The sequence below is a fragment of the Crinia signifera genome, chromosome 11 (genome assembly GCF_055691185.1).
Source record: "Crinia signifera chromosome 11, ASM5569118v1, whole genome shotgun sequence".
In the NCBI taxonomy this organism is placed as follows: domain Eukaryota; kingdom Metazoa; phylum Chordata; class Amphibia; order Anura; family Myobatrachidae; genus Crinia; species Crinia signifera.
In genome coordinates this window covers 69,839,804-69,864,945 of record NC_139227.1, presented here as the reverse complement: position 1 = coordinate 69,864,945, position 25,142 = coordinate 69,839,804, and the positions used below count along the sequence as shown (strand labels likewise).

At 42.5% G+C, this 25,142-nt stretch overlaps 1 protein-coding gene across 4 annotated transcripts; it reads right to left on the bottom strand.

Moving 5' to 3' along the window:
- Positions 1-134: 134 nt before the first annotated feature.
- Positions 135-24,830, bottom strand: BSCL2 (BSCL2 lipid droplet biogenesis associated, seipin). 4 transcript variants are annotated; one of them, XM_083163644.1, is made up of 11 exons: positions 24,685-24,825; positions 23,106-23,158; positions 22,185-22,453; positions 20,624-20,705; positions 17,357-17,500; positions 17,140-17,274; positions 16,572-16,669; positions 6,478-6,601; positions 6,249-6,321; positions 3,674-3,748; positions 135-1,222 (listed from the first exon to the last, which is right to left on the bottom strand). In XM_083163644.1, exons 2-11 carry the CDS (start codon positions 23,121-23,123, stop codon positions 1,032-1,034), a joined length of 1,209 nt encoding a protein of 402 aa, XP_083019770.1. In that variant the 5' UTR covers positions 23,124-23,158; positions 24,685-24,825; the 3' UTR covers positions 135-1,031. The 4 variants fall into 4 exon arrangements, with proteins under 4 accessions (XP_083019770.1, XP_083019771.1, XP_083019772.1 ...); XM_083163645.1 differs by lacking the exon at positions 23,106-23,158 and having other exon boundaries at positions 22,185-22,902; positions 24,685-24,830; XM_083163646.1 differs by lacking the exon at positions 23,106-23,158 and having other exon boundaries at positions 24,685-24,830.
- Positions 24,831-25,142: the final 312 nt, after the last annotated feature.

Sequence of the window (25,142 nt, the reverse complement as noted above, 5' to 3'; positions counted from 1 at the left end):
ATTTTGACATACAGTATATAGCCATGCATAGAGAAGACAGTTATGTGCAATAGTATTGCTTTGTGTATGTGTTATACATTGCTGTCAACATGCATAGTATTGAGTTTCTAGCATTGTGGCCTTTCCGTATTTGCATTTTAAATAATTGCATCCTCTTAGGATTCCTATTAAGTGGTAAAACTAGTAACAGAAGTGCTGCCATGTATTCTCCACATATTGAAGCATGGACGATTTGCCAGATGACCTGGACGACATCCGCACCGCCTGTATAACGTTTTAGTGATCCACACTGTTGAAATGAACTTTGCATATATTATTTTGTTCTGATAAACTGAAAGACCAACACCAACAGTCACGTATGTGCGAATATCCTCAGGAATGTGTGCCTGGACATGTTCTAAGTGTACCACTATATAAACACGGTACTAAGGTGTGGGCAGGGAGCCTGCCAGCTTGGAGAAAGGTGAAGTGGGGGGAGACTAATCCTGTGAGGAATGTGCGGCTGGGTATGAGTGTGTTCCATGGATCAGCCTACTCCAAGGTGGGTATGAGACATGTGATCAGGTAATCAAATCCAGAGGGGAGGAGCCACTAACTGGATGAATGAGGTCAGAAAATAAATATGAAGAAAAAGTGTAACATGTCAGTAACTTAGGTGGCATGAGTAACCGCAAAGGAAAAAAAAAAAAGACAGAGCTTAGTGCAACAGTAGACATGGGTGGTCAAACTTGTAACATAGAAAGCAAATACCCCCAAAAAACAATAGAAAAGTTAAACACGCAATAAATTCCAAGCCTGTTAAGCTGGTTCCTGTAACAGATGTTTTTGTATTCCTCATCTTCGACGTGAGGAACACACTTCTAGCATCTATTGCCATTGGGAGTAACTTGTGGCTTTGAAGCTGTTAAAAATAACCAAAAGTGTCCGTTGTAATCGAACAACAGCTAAAGAGACATGCCGTCTAACGTAATCTAAAGCCATATAGACTACTCTGACAGGGAGAGAAAGTGTAACTGTCCCATTCCAAGCCATCAGAAGCCAGTGATCTGAGTGCACCTCTGCCGAAGAGTCAAGCTTCCAGCGTGAGGCTCACTGTGAGTGCCCATATCGGTGCCCACAGCACTTGCACTTTCAGTGTGTACAGGTGGAGTGATGTCCAAGTCTTCATCAAGGTCATCATGTTCTTCTGTCATTCCAACATTCCGTGGGGATATGTCTAAATCTAGAAGAGTAACAGGACAAATCATCAATACCAAGTAGCAGATTTAGTAGACCGCGCTAACATATGAAAAAAAAAAAAGTTGAAAACGGCGGCACTGTTATGCTTACTGTGTATGATAGGATTCTGTAGTATAAGTATGTGTATGAAGTATACAAAAGGTGAATACCGGGGGGTGGGGGAAGGGTAATATACAAAAAGCCAAGTAGGGTGAAGATCTTGTATTAATGCACCTTTCATGCAGTTTACTAAGCTACACTAAATTAGCCAAATATAACTGGGCGGTGTGCTGTCTACACTCCTGAGGTGTTGGATGGTTGGGACAGGCACTCAGATTCACTGGCCATACCTGCAAATCAATTAGTTTTACCCAGGAGCCATTGCCAGCTAGGGTTACTTAGGATTACATTTCATTTGCCTGTCACTGGAGCAATTATGTTGAAACAGACATATGAAGAAAAAGTTGCAGGACGTGTGCACTTCTCAGACTATATAATAGTAGTGCAGTTTGTACACTGCTCACATGTACCCTAAGGAGAGATCTGGATAACTGTAGCTGTGTAATCCATCCCACTATCAACGTGAACTGTTAAGATAGTCTATTGACACCATGAGAATCATGTTTGAATATGAAGAATTTTCATCCATCGGACTGTAAGGACATGAGCGAGTGTCCAAAACTCACGCTATAGATCAGGGGTAGCCAACTCCAGTCCTCGAGAGCTACCAACAGTTAATGATTTCCAGATCTCCTCACAGAATCACATGTGAAGTAATTAGCTCCACCTGTGGATCTTTGAAAAGGTTTCAGCTAGTAATGAGTGCACCTGTGCAGCAGCTAGGTTGTCTGGAAAATGTGAACTGTTGGTAGCTCTCGAGGACCGTGGTTGGCTACCCCTGCTATAGATCGTCAGCTAATTAGTGTGCGCTTTACTGACTTCCTGCAAGGTCTGCACCCTACAAACATTTGGGTTTCCATCTTTTTGTATATAACACACCCCTCCTCCCAAACCCTAGTGTTCTCCTCAGCTTCTCATACTACTCACTCATACACCCTATGAACACCTGCTCACCCTTACACATGCAGGTATACTAGATGCATGTCTCACACAAACATCAAATCACAAAGTGACACGGTTCAGCATATTAAGACAACAGTTACCATATTCATATAAGAATGTCAACATTCTGTTTGCCGACAAAATGTTGACAATGTGAAGTTTTAAGGTATCCCTGAATGAAACCGTTGTCATTTTCTAGTTGTTGACATTTTAACCATGCATTCTGGTGTTGACATTATGACTGCATAGCCAGTGGCTAGATGCATGTAACAATAGTATCCAGACTGATCATAGAGTGACTCTAGGTCGACAGTCATAAGGTTGACTGGGTCAAAAGGTCAACATGCATTTTTCCTAAACAAAATTCAGAGCCGACATGCGCCAATGGGGTATTTCATGTCCTACTATCCACTACGGCGTGGAGGGAGAATATAAGTGTGCCCACGCAGTAAGGTACAGAGCTTGAAGCATGGCGAGCGCAACGGTACACTTAGACAGTGCCCATGTCGACCTAGACATCAAAAAAACATTAAAAACTAATTTCAACCTTTTTCATGTCAACCTTTTCCATATTGACCTTTTGACCATGTCAACCTTTTCATTGTTGACCTTTATACCATGTCAACCTTTTAATCCTGTCGACCATTAGTGGGTGACCATATGACTGTAGACCTAGACACTGTAGATCTAATATACCATAACCGTAGTAATAATAATAAATAAAAGGGGCACTGTTTATGGTGTGTACACACGGAGATGCCTTTGCTATTTGACTATTAGTGTGTACACACGGTACAATTTGACATTCATTTCTTGACTATATAGTCAAAATCGAATTGGGATCGCATAAACATCGAATGGAGATCGAACAGGTTTTTAAGCTTTCTATGCCGATGTGCGCTCCCGTTCAGCTGAAATCGAAAAGACAAATAGACTGCAGCAATGACTATATAGTGCAAATAGAATGTAGATAGTATGAATTGTACGTAAATAGCACGAGTTAGCAAAGATTGCATATAGTAGCAATCGAACCTTAGTCGCATAGAAAAGGAATCTCACCGTGTGTACACACCACAAGATTCGATTGCTATGCAATTTTTGCTAACTCAGGTGCTATTTACAGTCAGTTTGCACTATATAGTCATTGCTGCATTGTCTATTTGGCTTTCCGATTTCAGCTGAATAGGAGTGCGCATCGGCTCGGGATCTAACGCTTAAAACCATGTTCTCTCTCCATTCGAGAGATACCGATTCCATTTTGACTATATAGTCAAAATTGAATGGTGAATCTTACCGTGTGTACACACCATTAATGTGAACTAGACAATGATGTGTGAGGGCATCCGGCAGCATCGATGATGTACAATAGTGTGGAAGACAGCAGAGTACTCACCAGAGGTATTTGGATGATCACCTTCTGTATTATCACCAGGACCAAGTGTCACAGTGTCTTGTGGGTCATCAAGGTCTGGCAGAAAGAATCATTTTGGTTAACGTCTAACTCTTCCAAACACTACATTTTAATGCCATTCCTCTACCTCAGGGGTCCTTAGACTATTTTGCTCTGGGACCCCCAGACAATAAAAATGACAGGACCCCAGCAAGTTACTGCAGAAGGCCATCATGTCACATGTGTAGTCAGGAGCAGCACATGTATGGCAGCATTGTGGAGGCACAAGATGATGGCAGAATAGCCTATGATGCCACTTGCATAAACGGCACAGGTGTGCAGGCATGAAATAAAGAGGAGAGTAGTGGTGGATTTACCCATGTACTGCAGCCTCCCTACACAAGTCAGCCACTAACTAAAAGTCAAAAAATCTGCCACCTAGCGGCCATATTGTAAGATGTTAAAAAGTTGTAATGTAATTTTTCCTCTTACCCTGTTGACTTGTATTATATTTGCTTAAAAAATATTGGATGTTTCAAAATAATTTGTGAGTTTTATTTTTAAATAAATAAAGCGCCATTATTTTTCCTTTTGTTACTAGTATTTCATAGCAAGAACACAGTATAGGACTACACAGTAGCAGGCTGCCTCTTGGAGGTTAGCAATACGGTTAGTCACCATGGCGATGTTGCCAGCACATCCCCTCGCATCCATCTGTTAGCAGGAGAAGTCATTCAATGGTTGCCGACCATTGAATGATTTCTCATGCCTTCGGAAATAAAAGTCTCAACTTGTTCCTTTGGTGTCCGCCGAAAAGAGAGGTCGGGCGCTGACGTACTATGATGTCAGCCACCCGCCTTCAGCAGGCAATGTGCCGCCACCGTTCCCATGGGAATGCCTAGCGGTCATGGGGACGCCCATAAAACACTGGGCGTTCCCAGGAATGGGCCCTATTTCCACCACTGTCCGCCCCCAGCCTGCAATGAACGGCCCGGTGAGTGTCACTCGCCAAAGCTGTTCGCAGACCCCCGGAACAGGGCCAAATTCACCTGATCTGATTGGTACTGACTTCGGCCCACTAGGATGAGGTTCCGGTTGGACCTCCCGTTGTTGTACACTGGCCAGAACTTGGACCAAGGGAGTTTTTGATGGGCCTTCCCAGGATTTGGATGAAAACTTTACTTTATTAACAACCAATCATTCAAATGACCAGAAATCAATTAACCAAAATATATCTTACAGATATGTAGGCCAGTTCGCAATGGAAAAGTGATTATAAAACCAAAAATAAAAGGAAATATAGGGGATATTGGCATTCTGTTTTGTTCTTTTATATTCCGTTTGATTGATATTGGATAATTGTTTGGATATCATTGGTGTGTTTTGTATGCACTTTTATGATATAGTCCATTCTGAATATAGCCTTTATTTTTATTTTTTTTAAAAACATATTGGAAAAAATAAATAAATGGGAGCACTCACTGTAGTATTCGACCTTACAGTACTGCACGCTTTGCCTCTGCAAGTAAAAAAGTGCTGCGATGCTAGTTGTGGCCACTTAAGTCGTGAATACTGTTTACCAAGACTAAACCCTTGGCTTAGGATGTGGCAAACTATCTCTCCTGACTTAAGGGTCTAAAGATGTGGACAAATGACTGGCTCTAGGCACTCGTTCCCTGCGCTATTTCAATATTGTGCTAAATTGAATGGTCCCCTACATCTTGTACTAAAGCCTTAGGGGTAAATCTAAGAAGCGTCATTATGGGCAGACGTTGTGTTAGAGCAGTAATGTATGAAGGTAAAAGAGGTGTGCTCAGTGATAGTGCACGTCCCACTCTATACCGGAGCGGCCATCTACAAGACAGCAGGCCAATATGCGGGGGCAATGATTGGATGTTTTGACACCTCGCAGGTGTCATTACCCTATCTCCACTACAGGGACACAGCGCTGTCCTTGCTGCTGGCTCAGAGCTGCACATGAGATCTCACCCATGGGCTGAGAAGCCAGCCTGGTGTTAGATATGGTGCACTGGCACTAGACAGATGATTCCGGACTCTAGCCGGGGGATTGCCGGAACGGGGAGTTTTCACTCCATCGCTCTGGCAGACAAAATGTTGACCAGGAAGCGTTATACCCAGCACGATACATGCGGGTATAATACATCTATCCGAGAGTTCTACAGTAAAGAGGGATAAAAGTCCCAGCCAATCAGCTCTTAACTGCCATGTTACAGGCAGTGTTTGAATAATGTCTGGGTAGTTTATCTCTCTCTAAGGCTTAGTACATCTGATAGTAAGCCCCATCACCACTCTTCACCGATACCACTTTAATGTACTGTAAAAGTTCAAAGCCGCAGATTGAATTTCAACATCTTACAACCCGTGGTAGCAATTGTGTGAGGAGCATGTCATGACCCCACCATGCAATGTACATACGAATATTATTTACCAGATATTTTGCTAATGCGGTCTATATTATTATCTGCATTGTATTCAAACAGCTCCACTGTAAGACAACTTGCTTATAGGAAAGTATAGATATAGCTCGTATGATTGAATAGAACAGATTTGACCTCACCTGGTTGAGGGGAACGCCTTTCTTGTGTCTCCGTCCTCCCCCTATCAGCACTGCCACCACTCCTGGGTCTAGTCTGCAGGGAAAGCGTGAAAGTTAAACACAACTTCAGCTCCGGCTTTCTCTTGTAGTTCTCCACAGGTTATTTAAGCAGAACGATATTTCTACAGTATGATAAAGAATTTGTTCCATCTATTAGATAAACAATTGCCTCCAGTTTGTTCAGACTCACCCTCCAACGAGATCTTCCAAAACCCCACTGCAGGTAGCTCAGCAAAACCAGGACATTCATGAAGATGAAGTTACTGGAAATGCCAATTATAGCAGACATGACCGGGAAATTGTACAAGAGATACCTAAAAACATACAGATAATGGATGACGAGAAACTGCAGAAATCAGACAAAAGTCACACCATAAACCAATAAGGCCTATTACGACTAGGAGAGGCTGCTGCATTGGTAGATATATAAAAAACAATGGATCATATAAAAAACACACCATGTGGTACTAAGCCCATAACAGTGGAAATCCATGGTACGAGCATTATCCCCCTGGGCCTTCTTAACGAGACTGAGACAGATATATATTTCTAGAGGAAGAAGAGACAGAGGGGGTGCCTCATAGTGAAGTAATTTTTTATTATAATAAAACATCAAATATACAAACCACAAAAAAAACCTCAGGTAGTACTTGTACCGAATACTTCCTCTGCTGTGGGCTTCAGAACCACATGATTTGTCAATACAGCAGTCTGGGCTAGCAGGCCCACAACCTGCACCGCAACTCCTACACAGACACCGCAGACCCACCGGAACCTTCACGCTGGCCGTGCACACACAGCTTCGCCCAAACTCATTTCATCATTCAGTGGTCTGGGCTGTGTGATGCTAGCAGAGTACTTAAAGCAAGAAACCACCAAGCACATGAACTTCGCTCTGCTCTTTCAGAGGGAAATCATTTTACAATAAGCAGCCCCCATAAAATCTCAATGCCAGATAATCATTACATCAAGATATCGGACTTTTGCCCCCTGTCATGTATGTGTTAGCAATAGAACCCTTTGCAATGGCGATTCGTCAGTCTCTAGACTTCCCCGGCATAGAATTGTGCTCTTCCCTCCATAAAATAAGATTATTTGCTGACGACATTTTTCTTTTAGCAACAAAGCCGGACACCTCATTACCTGCCCTCCATGACATAATTGATCGCTTTAGCTCAGCATCATACTATAAACTTAATACGACCGAGGCCTTACCTTTCAATTTGAGTGTTGATAAACTTTCCACATTTAAACAGAATCACAAATATAACTGGAAGAAGGATTACATTGTATACCTTGGAATTAACAATAATTTTGAAATATATTTGAAAGAAAAAACCTCCCCGCATAGCATACAAGAGCTAAACTAGATTGCGGAAACATGGGGGCCTGGAAGTCCCGGATTTAAGGAAATACCAACAAGCCTGTTTAGTGGCCCAAATAAATGACTGGTCTCTCTACCTAAAGGCAAAAAACAATGGGTGGACTTGGAGAGCCAGCTGTTCTCCCGTATTTCACTGATGGATCTACTCTGGACCCCTCCCAACTAAGACCACATTTGCTAAAGTACGCTCTATCTCCGATTCTCTCTCAGCATGAAACACGCTATAATATATCCAAAAAAAGATGTCTCCCTCCTTTCCCGCACTCTTTCCGTACAGGCCCTATCAAAATGAATGCCTAATATAAACCTATCCAACTGGACGGTCTCCATAACCCCATTTAGCATCTCAGATAGGGAAGTATTTTCTTATAACCGAATTGTACATTGGATTAAGAGCGCTATAAGATTATCAGGTCCGATAAAGCTCCCCTTCCCGAACATATTAACAAAACTAGCTATGGGTAACGCTAAGGGTTCGAGAAGTTTCTGGTATTCTGGGCTGCAAGTTGATACTCCAGATGTTGGATCCTCTATACAAACAAAATGGGAAGAGAGCCTGGTGCGCTCTCTCTCCCAACAACAATGGGAAAAAAATCTATCTTACATCACATAAGATATCTAAATGCGGCAACCACATAGAAATGCATTTTAAACGCTTACATAACCTTTACTTTACCCCTGCTAAATTGCAAATAATCTAAACCTATCTGGAGAGAATGTAACAAGATAGGAGACACCTTCCATATTTTCTGGGCCTGCCCGAAAATCAGACCACTCTGGAGGGAAGTCTTCGACCTTGCTTCAAAAGTCCTTGGGGTTTTGGTCCAAGAGTCTCCCTTGCCGGCGCTACTCCATGTTTATCCATCAGATATTCCTCACCATAGCCACCCGGGCCGCAATAGCCCAGGAATGAAAGCCCCCCACCACACACACTGTAAAATTATCAGGAAAATTCACCATTCATTCCAAATGGAAACTATGGGCCTACCCTCTTCCACTAAACCATCTTCTACAATGATGGCATGGTCTTGCTGGCAGAATTATATAACCTCAAATGAAGGGGCAAACCTATTATTTGATATGCCTAATTTACTGGAGAACATCAAAGTATTTTTAGATGTATTATAAACTATCATATTATTGTTACTATTTCCATTTTTGACCCTTGTGTTATTACAGTTACTTATAACATTTATTGTTGTTTTCTCATTATATATCGATGTATGTTGGATTGTACCCATTTCCCGATCTTTATTCTGTACCCTTCTCCCCCTTCCATGCTTAACGGCACAAAACCTTTAATTAAAACTATTTTGAAAAAAAGATATCGGACTTTTAGAAGTAATAGTATACATCAGAGTATTAAAGAAGTCTAGAGAATGTGTCATACAGACCAGAAGATGTATCAGACACCTCCGTACATGCTTAAGGGAAAAAAGAGCTAAGTCATGCGCTTCAAGCTCATATACATATATTGTTTAGCTATGTAAATTCCGCCTATGTTTCGCATATGTAAATCGCTATTCTAGTAATACATTTTAGACCAAACATGGTTATGAATTTTTTAAACTGTCTGGAGCTGTGTGGCGCATTCTGAACTGCTCGGCCAATGCGCACTGTAAGGAGAAGGTCCCGCCGGTTCTGTGGTATTAAAACAAAAAACCTTTTATTGTAAAAGTTCACATTCCACTTCTCCATGAAAAGATGGAGAATTGCTACAAGGAGAGACACGGCGAAAATCACTTAGAAAGACGGCGAGAAGTGCACGTTGAATAGGGTTACTCGCTTTTTGAGAGCAAAAGTCTCCGTCCAATGCGAGAAAAGCACAAACTCGCCATAAAACAAAGAGAATTTTTCTCATTGAATACTGCCCGAAGAGAGTGCTGTACTATCGGTGATGGCTATATTGACAAATCATGTGGTTTTGAAGCCCACGGCAGAGGAAGTATATTTGGTACGAGTACTACCTGTGGACTTTTTGGAGTTTTTAGATTTGATATTTTATTATATTAAAAAATATTGTATGAGGCACCCTTTCTGTATCTTCCTCCTCTAGAAAACTATCTACACCCGTGGGGCACCAAAATCTTTGCATTGGGGAGCGATCGTAGTCTATACCTTTGGGACCTGGTGCTACTAACATGGGATTGGTTCCAGGTGTTACATATGAGGATTGATTACCTCAAAAGATAGATTTCTTTTTTTCCTTCACACAGACGTAATTAGCCAAAGCTTATGTTTTTATTGATATTGCAATATTCGGTACTTGTGTACTAGCACGGCGCCCCGATAATTAGTCGCCCGATTTTTTAATCGAATTGCATCACATGCCATACACCCGATGGCATGCGACGCAATTTTAACTCATATTCGATATTAAAGTTGAATAAGCACCCTAATGGGTGCTTACAATGCACCCCCACGCCATCCCCCAAGTATAAACGTAAACCCGAAGCGTGGCGAGCGCAGCGAGCCCGCAAAGGGCGGCGGTACGCGTCCTACGACCTTTTCAAACCCCCACTATACACGTTGGCGTGGATTTGAGAATAGACAGTGTGGCGAGCGCAGCGAGCCACCGAGCCCAAAGCGTGGCGAGCGCAGCCCGCGAGGGGACGCGGATACCTGTGAAGGTATCCGCGTCCCCTCGCCACGCTTCGGGCTCGGCGGACATGGATAGTGGGGGTATGAAAAGGTCGTAGGACGCGTACCGCTGCGCTCGCCACACTTCGGGTTCACTTTATACTTGGGGGTGGCTTGGGGGTGCATTTAACCATTGTAACCACCCATTAGGGTGCTTATACAATTTATAATCGCATCGCATCGTATGGCATTGTATGCCATAAACAATGGCATACAATTTTAAAATTGTATGCCATTGTACAACATCGGCCGATATTGCGTCGCATCGCATACCATCGCATGCGATATGGTCTGCGATGCGATGGGCGCCGTGCTAGTACACAAGTACCCTATATACTAATGAATATCAACTTTAATTGCTCACTAAAAAGGGTAATTTTTGACTAAATCAAAACTTTAAGCTGTGGAAACACTAATAGATATTCCTTTCAATTTTGACTATAAAGTTAAAAAATTAAATTAATCGTTTTTTTGCCGCATACGATCCAGATTAGATGCCAATGTGACTCTCAGCAACTGCTATCAAAGAAGAGCTCTTTACAGTTAGAAGATGTCTAGGTAATATAGGACCAAATGGCCGCATAACTTGCAGAAAACCATTGTCGAGGTCTGTAAGTAAAAAAAAAAAAAAATGCCTTCAGAGGATCAAACAACAAGGCTATTGGGTCAGTGGAAAATAAACTTTTCATGGGGGTGCAGTTCCTAATTAGTTTCAATAATTATGTTTATTATGTAAGTTAATGTACCCATCACCCGAAAAAAAAAAAAAACACACACACACAAAACAACTTGTCGGCGGTATGTGCGCTTTCATTTTTCAGCCTATCCTATCAGAAAATAGGAAAAACTGGGTGAACAGTAATGTGTTTACCAGAAAAAAGGTGCATGGGAAAATAGGGACATCAGCCCGACCTCCAAAAATGGCAAAGTAACATAGGATAACAGTATAGAAGAAAATTAGAGGGTATAAGAAGATTGTAGGGGCTTTGAAGTAATTCATACTGCAGCCATTTACCACATTTAAAGGATCTCAATATAAACGTCCCATACATTATATCCCCATTACCATTGCACATTTTCACCCCAAAACGGATTTCATTATTGGCTTATTATCTATAATTTAAAAAATCTTTGAAGTGACTAATTAGTCATTAAGGGAGTGGCCAAGGTGTTCTGAACCCAGTCCTGCCATTTTTATCTAAAAAAATTGATTTTCTGCAACTTTTCACCTGCTCAGACTAGGTGTAGAGAAATTAACAATAAACCCACATGTGAGCCACTGGACAGCTGCACATGTGAGCCACTGGATAGCCGCACACGTGAGCCACTGGATAGCTGCACACGTGAGCCACTGGACAGCTGCACATGTGAGCCACTGGATAGCTGCACATGTGAGCCACTGGATAGCTGCACATGCGAGCCACTGGATAGCTGCACTTAAGCAGAAATCTGCAGTTTTACTTTTCACCACAAAACAGGTTATCGCAGCTAATAGGATACCCCCCAAGTACGGTATGTTTAAAGAATGGTCAGAGAAAGCGTGTTTCATAATTGAATAAGTCATCCGGTTAAATACTGTGGTGTTCAGGTCATAATTTGGAGTGGTTTTGGTGGAAGACAGGTTGGAGATTTATGACATTATTTTGGTTTAATCGTTATTTATGCACATGTGCAGTCACTGTGTGCGAGCGGCCACGTCAAATCGATTATTTGCCGGACACTCGCACACAACAGTGTGGCTGGGGGATTCGCCCATGAGAACGCCCAGCGTTTCAAGGGCGTTCCCATAAAAAGCTTGTAATTCCCATGGTAATTGCCCGGTGACACAGGAGCGGAGGGCAGGCGGCTGACATCACCATTACAACAATGGTGTTCTCCCATAGCTAGCATATGTACCTAAGGAGAAAATTTGACCATCATGCTAAGGCTCTCCTCAAAGTTTGGGCTTTGGGCTTCCTGGACCTCCTTCCATAACCAGCCCATGGCTAATTCATCATCTAGAGATTAATATAGAGTACTTGTTCACAAGCCAGAACAGCTACTCCCTTCCTTACCACAGCCTTCCCATGACATGCTCCATAAGGAAGCTAACGGTGTGCATGCATACAATGCACTTAATAAAGTTATAAATAGGGAGAAAAACACATTTGCTATTTTCTATTATGTTTTTTTTTTTTTTTTTTTACCATGTAAGAGCTTACAGAATATGAAATATATATACGCTAAAGGGGGAGACTGGCACTGACTAATATGTTTTTCTACAATCTATGAACCAACTATGATGTTAATTTTTGACTTCTATTGTCCCACTACATCTTTATTTGTTGGTGGTGCTCCCATGAGTCATAATATAATACACTTATATACAAACAGGGAAAGATGACTCTCTTTGTTGGGGCACAACTTTGTTAAAATATTTTAATTGTTATTGATATACGTTAAAAGTTTTTAGGGGGACTCTCTGAACAACCTCCAACACAATTTTTTTAGCTTTGATTGGGACAGGAAAATAGGAAAATATTTTATAACTAATTTTAAGAAAAGTATCTGTGTGTGACTGTGTAGAACAAATTGATATAATAGTGTATCAATTGAATCAAATTGAAATGATATCAAGTGATATTTGTATCAGCCTCGGTCAGACATGTTCTCAATAAAGGGATATCATCCCCTGAGGCATTATAAAAGCCTGGCTGATTTTTATTTTTTATTTTTTTATTTTTTAAGTCAAGTGTGACAAAAAAGTATATATCATATATAATATGATCATATATGTTCAATTTAATATAGTGAATAAAATATAAGAAAAATTAAAGTGAAATATTATAATCTGGGACCATAGAATTATGGCGAAATATGATGTTAAAGTGGCTGTCACGGGGGGTAGCCACAGTGTATATTTCTGCGGTACTGAATGGCTTAGCTTATATTGCTTCTATATTGTGTACATACGGAGCATAATAAGTCCACAACCTGTGTGCACATGTAGGGTAAAGTCGGAGATTGAAACAAATTGTTCTCTTTGGCCTCAGATCATTCCTACTTTCCGGCCGTGTGTCTCTAGGACAGTGAACGGACCGAATGAGGGGGTGATATGAGTTGAGGCAAAAATAATGAGAGCATTTAGAAGAAAGAAAAGTTGGGATCTGCTGTTGTTCACCAGTCTCATGTATTACCCCTGTTAGTGGAAACCAGCGCAGGGGATCTAATAGTGACTGGATTCAATGAGAGTCCCTTAGTGAGACATAGATACAGTCCCTGTGCATGGGTACATCATTTCATAATTATCCTCACGTTTTAAACGTTACTTAGTTTTGTGTTCTTCTTATATCATTCTCTTAAGACCTTCCCACATGAGTATTGTACACCTATGGCTCCCCAGCAGTAAAAGATATAACAGCACAATAAGGCTTAAATTCAATACAAACAAAAATGGAGAGCATCAGTTTTCTTCAGCAGGGTGAACCACTGGTGAACAAGCAGAGGCGAAACGCGCGTCCAGGCAGGAGCGGCTGTCACGGAGGGAAGGCTGCCATCTATGGCAAGGGATACAGAGCAGATACATGATGAGTATTGCATGGAGTTTTCACTTTCATTTTACCTGCTGAAGAAAACTGATGCTCTCCATTTTTGTTTGTATTGAATTTAAGCCTTATTGTGCTGTTATATCTTATACTGCTGGGGAGCCATAGGTGCACGATACTCATGTGGGAAGGTCTTAAGAGAATGATATAAGAACAACATAAAACTAAGTAACGTTTAAAACGTGAGGATAATTATGAAATGATGTAGCCATGCACAGGGACTGTATCTATCTCTCACTAAGGGACTCTCATGGAATCCAGTCACTATTAGATCCCCTGCGCTGGTTTCCACTAACAGGGGTGATACATATCACCCCCTCATTCGGTCCGTTCACTGTCCTAGAGACACATGGCCGGAAAGTAGGAATGATCTGAGGCCAAAGAGAACAATTTGTTTCAATCTCCGACTTTACCCTACATGTGCACACAGGTTGTGGACTTATTATGCTCCGTATGTACACAATATAGAAGCAATATAAGCGAAGCCATTCAGTACCGCAGAAATATACACTGTGGGTACCCCCCGTGACAGCCACTTTAACATCATATTTCGCCATAATTCTATGGTCCCAGATTAAAATATTTCACTTTAATTAATTTTTCTTATATTTTATTCACTATATTAAATTGAACATATATGATCATATTATATATGATATATACTTTTTTGTCACGCTTGACTTAAAAAATAAAAAAATAAAAAATAAAAATCAGCCAGGCTTTTATAGTGCCTCAGGGGATGATATCCCTTTATTGAGAACATATCTGACCGAGGCTGATACAAATATCACTTGATATAATTTCAATTTGATTCAATTGATACACTATTATATCAATTTGTTCTACACAGTCACACACAGATACTTTTCTTAAAATTAGTTATAAAATATTTTCCTATTTTCCTGTCCCAATCAAAGCTAAAAAAATTGTGTTGGAGGTTGTTCAGAGAGTCCCCCTAAAAACTTTTAACGTATATCAATAAAAATTCAAATATTTTAACAAAGTTGTGCCCCAACAAAGAGAGTCATCTTTCCCTGTTTGTATATAAGAATATGAAATATACAGTATGTGCATATTTATTAAGGATTCGTTTGTTTTTCACATCAGTCATCTCTGTTGCACTAAAGAAAAGTGTGTAAAAGCATATAACTGTTGTGACGGTTTATTTCTTCCCCACCCACTATTATATCCTTACTCGATGTGGCGCTAGACTTGCGCATGACAGAGATGAGACCGGCAATCTGGAATACTATATGGATAAAAGTATTTGGCCACATCAGTTAATTATTGAATTCAGGTATTTCAAATCGGACCATTTGCCAGAATTATATATAAATCAATCACATAGCCACGCAGTATCCATTTGCACACATTTGATATACAGAATGTGATGATCTGAAGAGCTCAGCAACTTAAAGCATGGTACTGTGATACTATGCCACCTTTGCAATAAGATTGTCTGGTGAGATTTCATCTCTGATGGATATTCCACATCAACATTCAGCAGAAGACCGCGTAAAAATCACAGAGTGGGGTCAACAACTGCCAAGGCACATAGGGCCTTATTCTAGTTCACTCTTTCTGACAAAATCCTTCTTAGATGGACAAAACCATGTGCACTGCAGGGGGGCAGATGTAAAATGTGCAGACATAATTAGATTTGGGTAAGTTATTTTGTTTCTGTGCAGGGTAAATACTGGCTGCATTATTTTTACACTGCAATTTAGCTCTCACTTTGAAGAAAACCCCACCCAAATCTATCTCTCTCTGCACATGTTATATCTGCCCCACCTGCAGTGCACATGGTTTTGTCCATCTAAGAAGGATTTTGTCAGAAAGTGAACTAGAATAACCCCCATGGTGCGTAACAGTCACTAATGCTTTGCCGATTTCATGGCTGCAGAGTTCTGAAATTCCACTGGCATTAATGTAAAATCACAAGAGGAGTTCGGTGTGGAAGAACATGACTGGTCTGCACAGTGCCCTATCGAGCACCTATGGCATGGATATTGTGAGCCAGGCCTTCTCTTCCAACATCAGCCTGGCCTCATAAATGCTCCACAGCAGGCATGTCCAACCTGCGCCCCTCCAGCTGTTGTGAAACTTCACATACTGGCATGCCTTGCCAAAGACTTAGAATTCCCTTATTGCAAAACTGTGGCAAGGTATGATGAATTCCCACAGAAATACTGCAAAATCTTGTGAAAAGCCTGCCAAGAGCAGAAGCAGTTATAGCTGCAAAAGGGGACCAACTCTATTGTATTTGTATACAGCGTAACCGTGCGGCATGTCTGTCACCCAGCCAGGTGCCCTAATATATAGGACATCAGCTGACCAGCCAAAACAATATGGATGTAGTTCACAGACATATGAGGGTTACACACCCATGATGGACTCACAATATTTCCTAGTATGTAACCTGTTTAGGATTATCAAGCAGTGAGATAGCCTTTATGGAGTTACAAAATGGTGCAGGGACATTTATACATACTGGGAAGCACATATACACCCAAATCATAAGGTTACCTCCTGCCCACATTTCCTATAGGTTCCCTTATGCACTGTGGTACAAGCAGCACATACTGTATTATAAACACCGGCCTGAAAGTTACTGCTATAAGCGTAGCTTCAGCAAAGACTCATCCGAGTGAGGGTATAGATGGAAAGTGGTCTCACCTGAGCCCAGTGAAGTGTGCATGGACCCGCAGCTCAGCATTGTAGATCTGTATGCGGACACTCTGAATTTCTATCACAGCCCCAGTGGTTGGAACATACTGAAGAAAAAAAAAAAGACATTTAAGGGGATATGCATTTAAGAGTGGGATAGAAAGAGTACAAAATAAGGGGGAGAGGAAGACTTCACAAGAAAATAATTGAATATCCTCATGTCAAGAAAATAAAATAGGGGGATATGAGCATATTGGACTGGCTAGGTGCCAAATGGTATGGTCCCTGGGTAGGACAATGTCTCGGTCGACTACTAATGGTTGACACCCGCACCAAAAAAAAAGTATGGGTGTCAATTATGCTTGTGTCAACCTTCTATCTATGCCGACCTATGGTATGTCAACCATTTTCAGGTGTCGACCATTAGTGGTCTACCTAGACATTGCCTCTTATACCATAACCCTGCCAAATTATACTGTACAATTAGAAGAAACAGACAATGCAGCAAACCCAGGATCACAAAAAGTTGTAGAACTGTAAAACCAGTAAATACTGAGGTTTCCAGGAGAATACGAACCGAATCTTCTCGATATTCCGAGTGCAGCTCAACTTCCAGAGATTGTTTCTGCTCATACAGGCCTGAGAGCAACAATGGCAGAAAGGCCAGAGTCTCGATGGTCCGCAGGAGGGGAGATTTGTAGTGCAGCATAGCCTGGGGAGAGACAGACATGGTCACCGGGAAACAAGGAAATGTGGTCATGTGAGTAAGGGACAGAAAGGGGACAGGGACTCACTGATCGAGCTGTGTAAGAGATGTGTTTCCCCCTATGTGTATAGCAGGACATTGAAACCATAAACATCCCAAGATCCTGATTAACTGTAGATTCTGGAACCTGAAGCTCCAGGGAAATGCGGTATGGCTGTCCATACATAAGTACCTAATGCAGAAGAGAACAGAAGGAAAAGAATATACATAAAATACACTTTTTCATACTGAAGCAGATAACACATTTTGCAGATGGTACGAACATCAATGACTTTGCTAGTCTAGGAGTAGAGTTATAAATTTAGAACAATTTAATAACCACAATAATGCTACCATAAACAACAATAGTAAAATCACATATCTGCTCATTAAGTGAAGCTCAATGACAGAGCAAATAGCTTAACCTCCCATTACTCTATAACAGTGCACAGTGTCTATATTGACAGGGTCATTTGAAAAGGGGACACTTTCATGCAGCTCGCGGTGTTTTAGAACAGTGGCTTCACTGTATGCCAGTGGTCGGGGAATAGGGGTAAATTACCCAATATGGGGTAAAAATTAACTTCATGGGGGGAAATGGACGGTCGCGCTGCCGAGACACAGACTCTCGGCAGCGCGACCGTCCATTAACCCCTGGAATTTCATTTAATTGTCCACACTGGAGCAGCACTGAAACAGTGCGACAGCCGGGGAGACGTGGTGGGCTTTCCTGCTGTCTTCAGAGCGGGTCCACTCCATGGCTGTTTGAAATCTCGCACCGGGCAGCCAGCCAATAGGAGCTCACAGCCCGGCAGCCAATCAGGAGTGGCGATGGCTGGCAGCCCACTGCTCTCTGCCAGGCTGTCAAACTGCTACCCCATGGTAACGAGCATAAAAGCACCTTGGCATTGAGTATGACACCCCTGGGATCAAGCAGGAATCCCCTGGCATGGAGCACATAACCTGGAATCGAGCATGTAACTCCTGGCATTGAAATAGAAACTCCTAGCAATGAGCATGTAGGTAAGCGGCACTTATGTGCCATAATATTTAACGGGCACCTCAGTGTGTGGCATATGGGTACTTGTGGATTATCACGGCTCCCATCGCATGCCATATATAGTGGCATGCGATGGCATGCGATTTTTGCAGTTTTTTACCATTTTTTTTACAAAATCGCATGCGTTTTTTAACAGAAAAGCATCCAAATGCATTGAAATTAGTATCAAACATGTTCAATGGCCCCCAAATGTAATTTTTGAGGCTGTACCACCCCCACTATCAACGCGAACCCGAAGCGTGGTGAGCGGCGGCGGTACGCGTCCTACGACCTTTTCATACCCCCACTATCCACGTCGGCGTGGAGTTGAGAATAGAAAGTGTGGCGAGCGCAGCGAGCCCGAAGCGTGGCAAGCCCCGCGAGGGGACGTGGACACCTGTGAAGCCCGCGAGGGGACGCGGATACCTGTGAAGGTATCCGTGTCCCCTCGCGGCGCTCGCCACACTTTCTATTCTCAACTCCACGCCGACGTGAATAGTGGGGGTATGAAAAGCGTACCGCCGCCCCTCGCAGGCTCGCCACGCGTTGATAGTGGGGGTGGTACAGCCTCAAAAATGACATTTGGGGGCCATTGAACATGTTTGATACTAATTTCAATGCATTTGGATGCTTTTCCGTTAAAGATCGCATGCGATGCGATTTTTTTGCTATGCGATGCACATCGTGGGAGCCGTGATTATCCACAGGTACCGGCATATCTGTAATGGGCATCACAGTGTGTGGCATATCTGTAATGGGCATCACAGTGTGTGGCATATCTGTAATGGGCATCACAGTGTGTGGCATATCTGTAATGGGCATCACAGTGTGTGGCATATCTGTAATGGGCATCAGTGTCACAGTACAAATTTGATTGGAAAATGGGCAAAAATGTGCACTGCAGGTGAGGCAGATGTAACATGTGCAGAGAGAGTTAAATTTGGGTGGGATGTGTTGAAACTAAAATCTAAATTGCAGTGTAAAAATAATGCAGCCAGTATTTTCCCTGCAAAGAAACAAAATAACTCCCCCAAATCTAACTCTCTCTGCACATATTACATCTGCCCCACCTGCAATGCACATGGTTTTGCAAACAAATTTGTACTGCAATCAGATCTGAATAAAGGCCAGAGTGTGGCATCTGTATAATGGCTGTGTATGGTACAAATCAAGGGGGTAACGTTGGGGTATGTAAAGATGTTTTGGGGTAAAAAGGTAAAAAAAAAAGTTCCATGACCCCTGCTGTACGCTGTTAATATTGGGTTTGCCACTGTTCCGGCAACACAAGCCGACACCCGCCTCACTGCACTCTCGATGGCCAGTGATAGAGTGACCAGAAGCAGTAAAAGTGTGCAGCAGTAGAATATGCAGTGTAGAATCAGTAAAGGGACACCTTTCGTCTGGGCTGTTGAGAGGGTTAAATGGATGCTGATCACTCGCGGTCTCGGGAGGGAGGGTGCTCAGACCTTACAGGTGCACCAAGATGGGTTAGCCGATGAAAGCAAAGGCTTTCTGGTAACTCTATGCATTTCTCCTATATTGAGGTTGCAGCGGTTACCTCAGAAGAACCATAATAGACACGGTGCACCGGTATACAGTTAGTGCTCAGGATTGGACAAAAACTGTTTAATATCAAGTGGAGGTTATATACACAAAACCACTGTACTTATATCCATCTAGTCCGGAACCCAGTATTGGACTATCATTGAACTTTACTCGCTGAGCAGATTTCTGATTTTACTAGTGATTTATTGTTGTTTATGGTACCATTATTTTGGTTATTAAATAGTTATTTTAAATTTATATTGCTCTATCTTGTCTCTACTCCTATATTGTACCAAGTAATAGTCCAGATTACTATTTGTGAACAGCATTTAAAGCAATAGACCTATTGTACTTCTTTGAGCCTTGTCGGGATTTTGGCGGTCGGGATTCCGGCGTCGGGATTTTGAACGCCGGGATCCCGACCGCCGGGATTTCATACTGAATCCGGATATTGTGGTCAAACTTTGCTAGTCTACTGGGCACAGGATAGCTAATTCCCATTTGCAGTCTCCAAGTCACTTATCCAGGTTTTAAGTATATCCATGCTTGGCCACAGGTGACAACATTAATACTTCATTAAATTTGTTTCAACATCAGTGCTGAGCAAGCTTTAAACCCCTGAATGTTTGGGAACCTCTTTTCTAAGCAGTAAATGTTATCACATACTTATAAGCAGTAGTATTTTGCAAAGCAAGTATCTTGGAAAGCTGATCACATGACATTTCTTCTTACCCGGTCACGGTTATTCCTCAAGAGAGACACATTAGCGGTGGGGAAAGAGCACAGGATTCCAGGTGGCGGGTTACAGGTGGAACTGAAAAGAAAGAAACCGTTAGTTCTAGAAAATGCTTAGGATGTCATGTTTTTATCTGGGAAGGGAAAGAGACCTGAAAGTGCAGTCATAGCAAGAAAGTAAAGCACAGGTGTATAAAACCAATTAATAGAACAATTCATATACTTCACTAACATAAAATTAACAAAAAAACTGAACATAGGAAAATGTTCTCGTACAAAAAAACAAAAAACGGAAAAAAATACACACAAGGAACACAGGATACTGTACTGTAAATGCTATTCAACAGTGTATAGTGCACAGTTTATTTCCAATTGGTTTTGAAACCGTACTCTGGTTTCCTCCCACAAAAATATGCTGTTAGGTTACTTGGATCCCAACAAAAATGAACCATAGGGTGAATGTGTGTGTGTGTGTGTGTGTGTATGCGCAAGTCCATGCAGTAGGGAATGTAGTTTGTATGCTTCAGTGGGGCAGGGACTGATGGGGATACGGTCATTGGGTCACCAGCATTATGGTAGACAAGCATTAGGTCGACACCATCTGGTTGACATGCAGGAAGGTCGACAGGGTCATTAGGTCGACATGGGCTTTTTTTTTACTGTTTTTCGAGCAGTCTCTCATGGCGAGAGCATGCGGGGCTACGTTTTAGTGTTTATGTTGACATTCCGGTTAAAAAAAAAATTTTTAAACCATGTCGACTTTTTCCATTTCTACCATGTTGACCTAATGACCCGGTCGACCTTACCCATGTCGACATAATGACCCGGTCTACCTAAAGTCATGTCTACCTTCCTGCATGTCAACCTTAACTCATGTCGACCTAATGCTTGTCTACCATAATGCTGGTGACCTAATGATCCATGCCCAACTGATGTGACTGGCTGGATATTCTCTGTAAAGCACTACAGAATGTGTGCGCACTATATAAATAACTATTGAGAAGATATCATCCAGATGGTGGCCTTCATTCGCGATACACATTGGTAGTTGATATTGACGGTTTTGGGGGATATTCAATCCTGGGTCACGACTGACGCGCTGGCCCGACAACCGTGACCCTGTCCTTTTCTTTGCCGGCTCGACGAAGAATCGGCAGGCAGAATTCAATTGCTCAATGGTGAGTCCTATCAATTTCAAAACCATTAGCCCAGAACCATACAATCTTAACTATATTTACTTAAGGCTACTGACTATGGCCGATTTGGACTATACTAAAACACTAGACTGTACTAAAACACTACCGCCATCTCAGAATGGCAGTAGCCCATGGACCCTATGTGATGCTGCCTGATATTGATACATTGGGCAGTATCGCATCCCCCATAGTAACCTATGGGGAAAGCAGCTGTGAGCGGGACAGGAGGGATAAAAGCAGGGATCGGTGATTACTCTGTTTTGGGGGATAAGCCACAAATATTATATGGTAAATGGGCCCCTTAGCCTGTTACAGTCATTGATGTGAAACGAACCTCAGAGCAACGTCTTAGAAATACTTACTTGTATTGGTAGTGAACCGGGCAGGAGTACTTCACAGTCGGCATATAGGAGTAGTAAAAGCTGCCATAGAGGAATACAGAGACCCACAGGAGCAATAGCAGGACACAAACTAGGACTCCAATCTGCAGAATGAGTCTTCGAGTCCGAAGGAATATCATTAAGCATATCTCTTCCATCCACAGCAGAAGAGGAGGTGACACTCCATGAGTCATTATGAGGTTTATGTAGTTTTCAAAACGTCTTAAAATAGATGTCGCAGAATTCCAGTCCTGGCGAAAGTGATAGTTTTACACACACAGAAAAGAAGTCACAGGCTCTGCAGTGAGGGCCCAAGTCAGTGGTGTAAACCCTGGTATGTATGTATCAAATTGCTGTAACAGTCTCTCTATGTGAAGTACAAGCTATCCACGTGAGTAACAGACTATATATTTGTCTATGAGAAGGGCCATGCCTACAAGATAGTGCATGGCTAATTATCAATGTGTATATACTGTAGAAGAGGGATGTACGCACACTTGATGTGCATAATATCCTGTGTTCATGCTTCTGACAAAATAGAAGCACAGCTGTAGTTTGCTTTATACGGTGTTGCACATTACTGTGTGTGGAAACCAAAATTATTTGTGAAGAAGAGACTTCTGGGTGAGAGGGCACAAGACGCTATGGGGGAGTGAAGCGTGAGAAAAGCAGGCATTGGTGGTCCCGGAACAGTGTAACCCTGTGTAGAGAAAAAAAAAGAAAAAAGTAATAATTTATAGAAGTGAAGAAAAAAAGTGACAGGAATAAAACGCCTTACATCAAGGATGTTCTGTGAGGGAACAATACTAACCACTATACAAACAGTGCTGCCCTGTGCTTTGCAATGGCATACCCTCACTGGAAGAGAAGGATAGTGCTAAATAATAAATAATTTATGAATACCAAACTTTCAGAGCTCATGGTCGGAACTTTAATCACTGGAAAGACACAGGGTTCTGTGAAACAAGTTCAACAAATTAGTATTGAGTTGATAAATCCACGCGATCTGACCTGTTTGTCATGCTCAAACTGCTGCAGAATCTCTTAAGGTGCCCATACATGGAGCGTTTTCCCAGTGCGATGCACGCTCATCACATTCAAAGTATGCGCAGACCGTACTTTTTGTACTAGATCGCATCACGCTGCGTAACACATTGCATGCTTTTTGTTCTAGATGCGATTGCGATCTAGTATGGAAAACATCGCTCCGTGTATGGTCACCTTTAGATATAAATCTTATAATTGTTAATACATATATTGCACTACAATAGTGAACAACACAGTCAGATATAAAATAAGACTGGGTAATGACCGGAAAGAGGGACAGTCTCACAAACTTACAATCTATGTGAATGATATGATGCTTCCATGGTCAAAAATATAAAACATGTTGCAAATTTTAAAAGCAACTAAACACATTTGAAACCGAGACATTAATCCAGTGACAGAACTTGTGGATTGTAGCCCCAGGTGCAAAAATATAATTAGGACCCCCTCCTCCACCGCAACACAAGTACTCAATATGCAACACAGCAGTGGGTGACAGGAAGAGGGTAACAGGGGCACTGCACCAATGTTAGTTACACGTACGTGCGTGCGTGCGTGTGTATACACAAACACACACACATATATAACTACGGTTTCATTGCAATTACCATAGTAATATTTCCCAGTCATCCAGAGGTGAGATAAAGATTGGTCCGTCTGTCCCCACACATAGGGGCCCATTTATCAAACTATATTTGCGGCTAAATCCCCGAAAACGTTTAGCCGCAAATATTAACTATCTCCTAAATGTATCAAAGGGGGACCATCCCTGCTGCGATCCTCCCTGCATCGCCGCGCCTCCCTGCAGCGCCGCCGGCCGCATACCCCATAGGTTTCTATGGGGGATGCGAAGCTGGCCGATGTATTAACATCGGGCAGCCCGGCATCGCAGCCCTGGGCTATCGCCATTCTGATATCGCTATTCTGATGCACATTGTGAGCGGGTCGTGCGCTCCGCGTGATCGGGTCTGACGAGACACTGGCGACCCACTCACGATGGTATGTACCGGGTTTAACTGATTCAAACTTGCATGGGAGGAGAGGTGCCCCCTTGGGAGCAGGAGCCCAGTGACAGATTACTCCATTGCTTCCCAGAGTTACACCTCTGGCACTGCTGGTACATGAGGTATAATACATTTAGCATGTAAAGAGCAAACCCACTCCAAAGAATTGAGCACATCGCACTGCGCCCCAAGTACTTGCTAATTTGGGCATCACTATAACTAACCAGCAGCTATGACAGCCCAACTCCAATAGAAGGCGCTGAGCATGGGACTATTAACCTAATGACAGGAGGGGGATCTTGTCATGATGTATAAAGTTTCCATCAGTCTATGTTTGCATATATGGTGCTAATTATACACTAACAGCAACAATCTCTGCGTGTGCCGCTGCCACACATCCCATGCAGCTGTAGCACTAGAAATGCACCTACCAGCAGCCAGCGGTGGGAGCCTGGGATGTGCACTGCCCAGGTGTCAGGGTAGCGGTGGCGTATCTACAGCAGCAGCAGCTGGGGAGCAGCAGGGATTCACGGACCATTTCCTCACTTGCAGCATCAAGCCCCACCCACCTACTCAGCCTCGATCAATAGCAGCGTTACATACAAACAACCAATTGTGGCTTATCATTTAGATTCCTAACTTCGCGTTTGAAATGAGCCGAGTGATGTGATTGGCTAGTTTGCACGCAGTGCAGGGCGAGATGGGCACTGGGCAGTGGTGGTGGGATGCGCATGAGTGACATAGGGATAGGATGGGTGATAGAGGCCGGGTTATGGTGGTAATTGTCAGTCACTGCCTCTCTGGGGACAGCAGGTAGTATAGCATGCAATGTTGGCAGAAAGAGAACTGCGATGGACATACATAATATCGCTATGGTGTACGGAATATT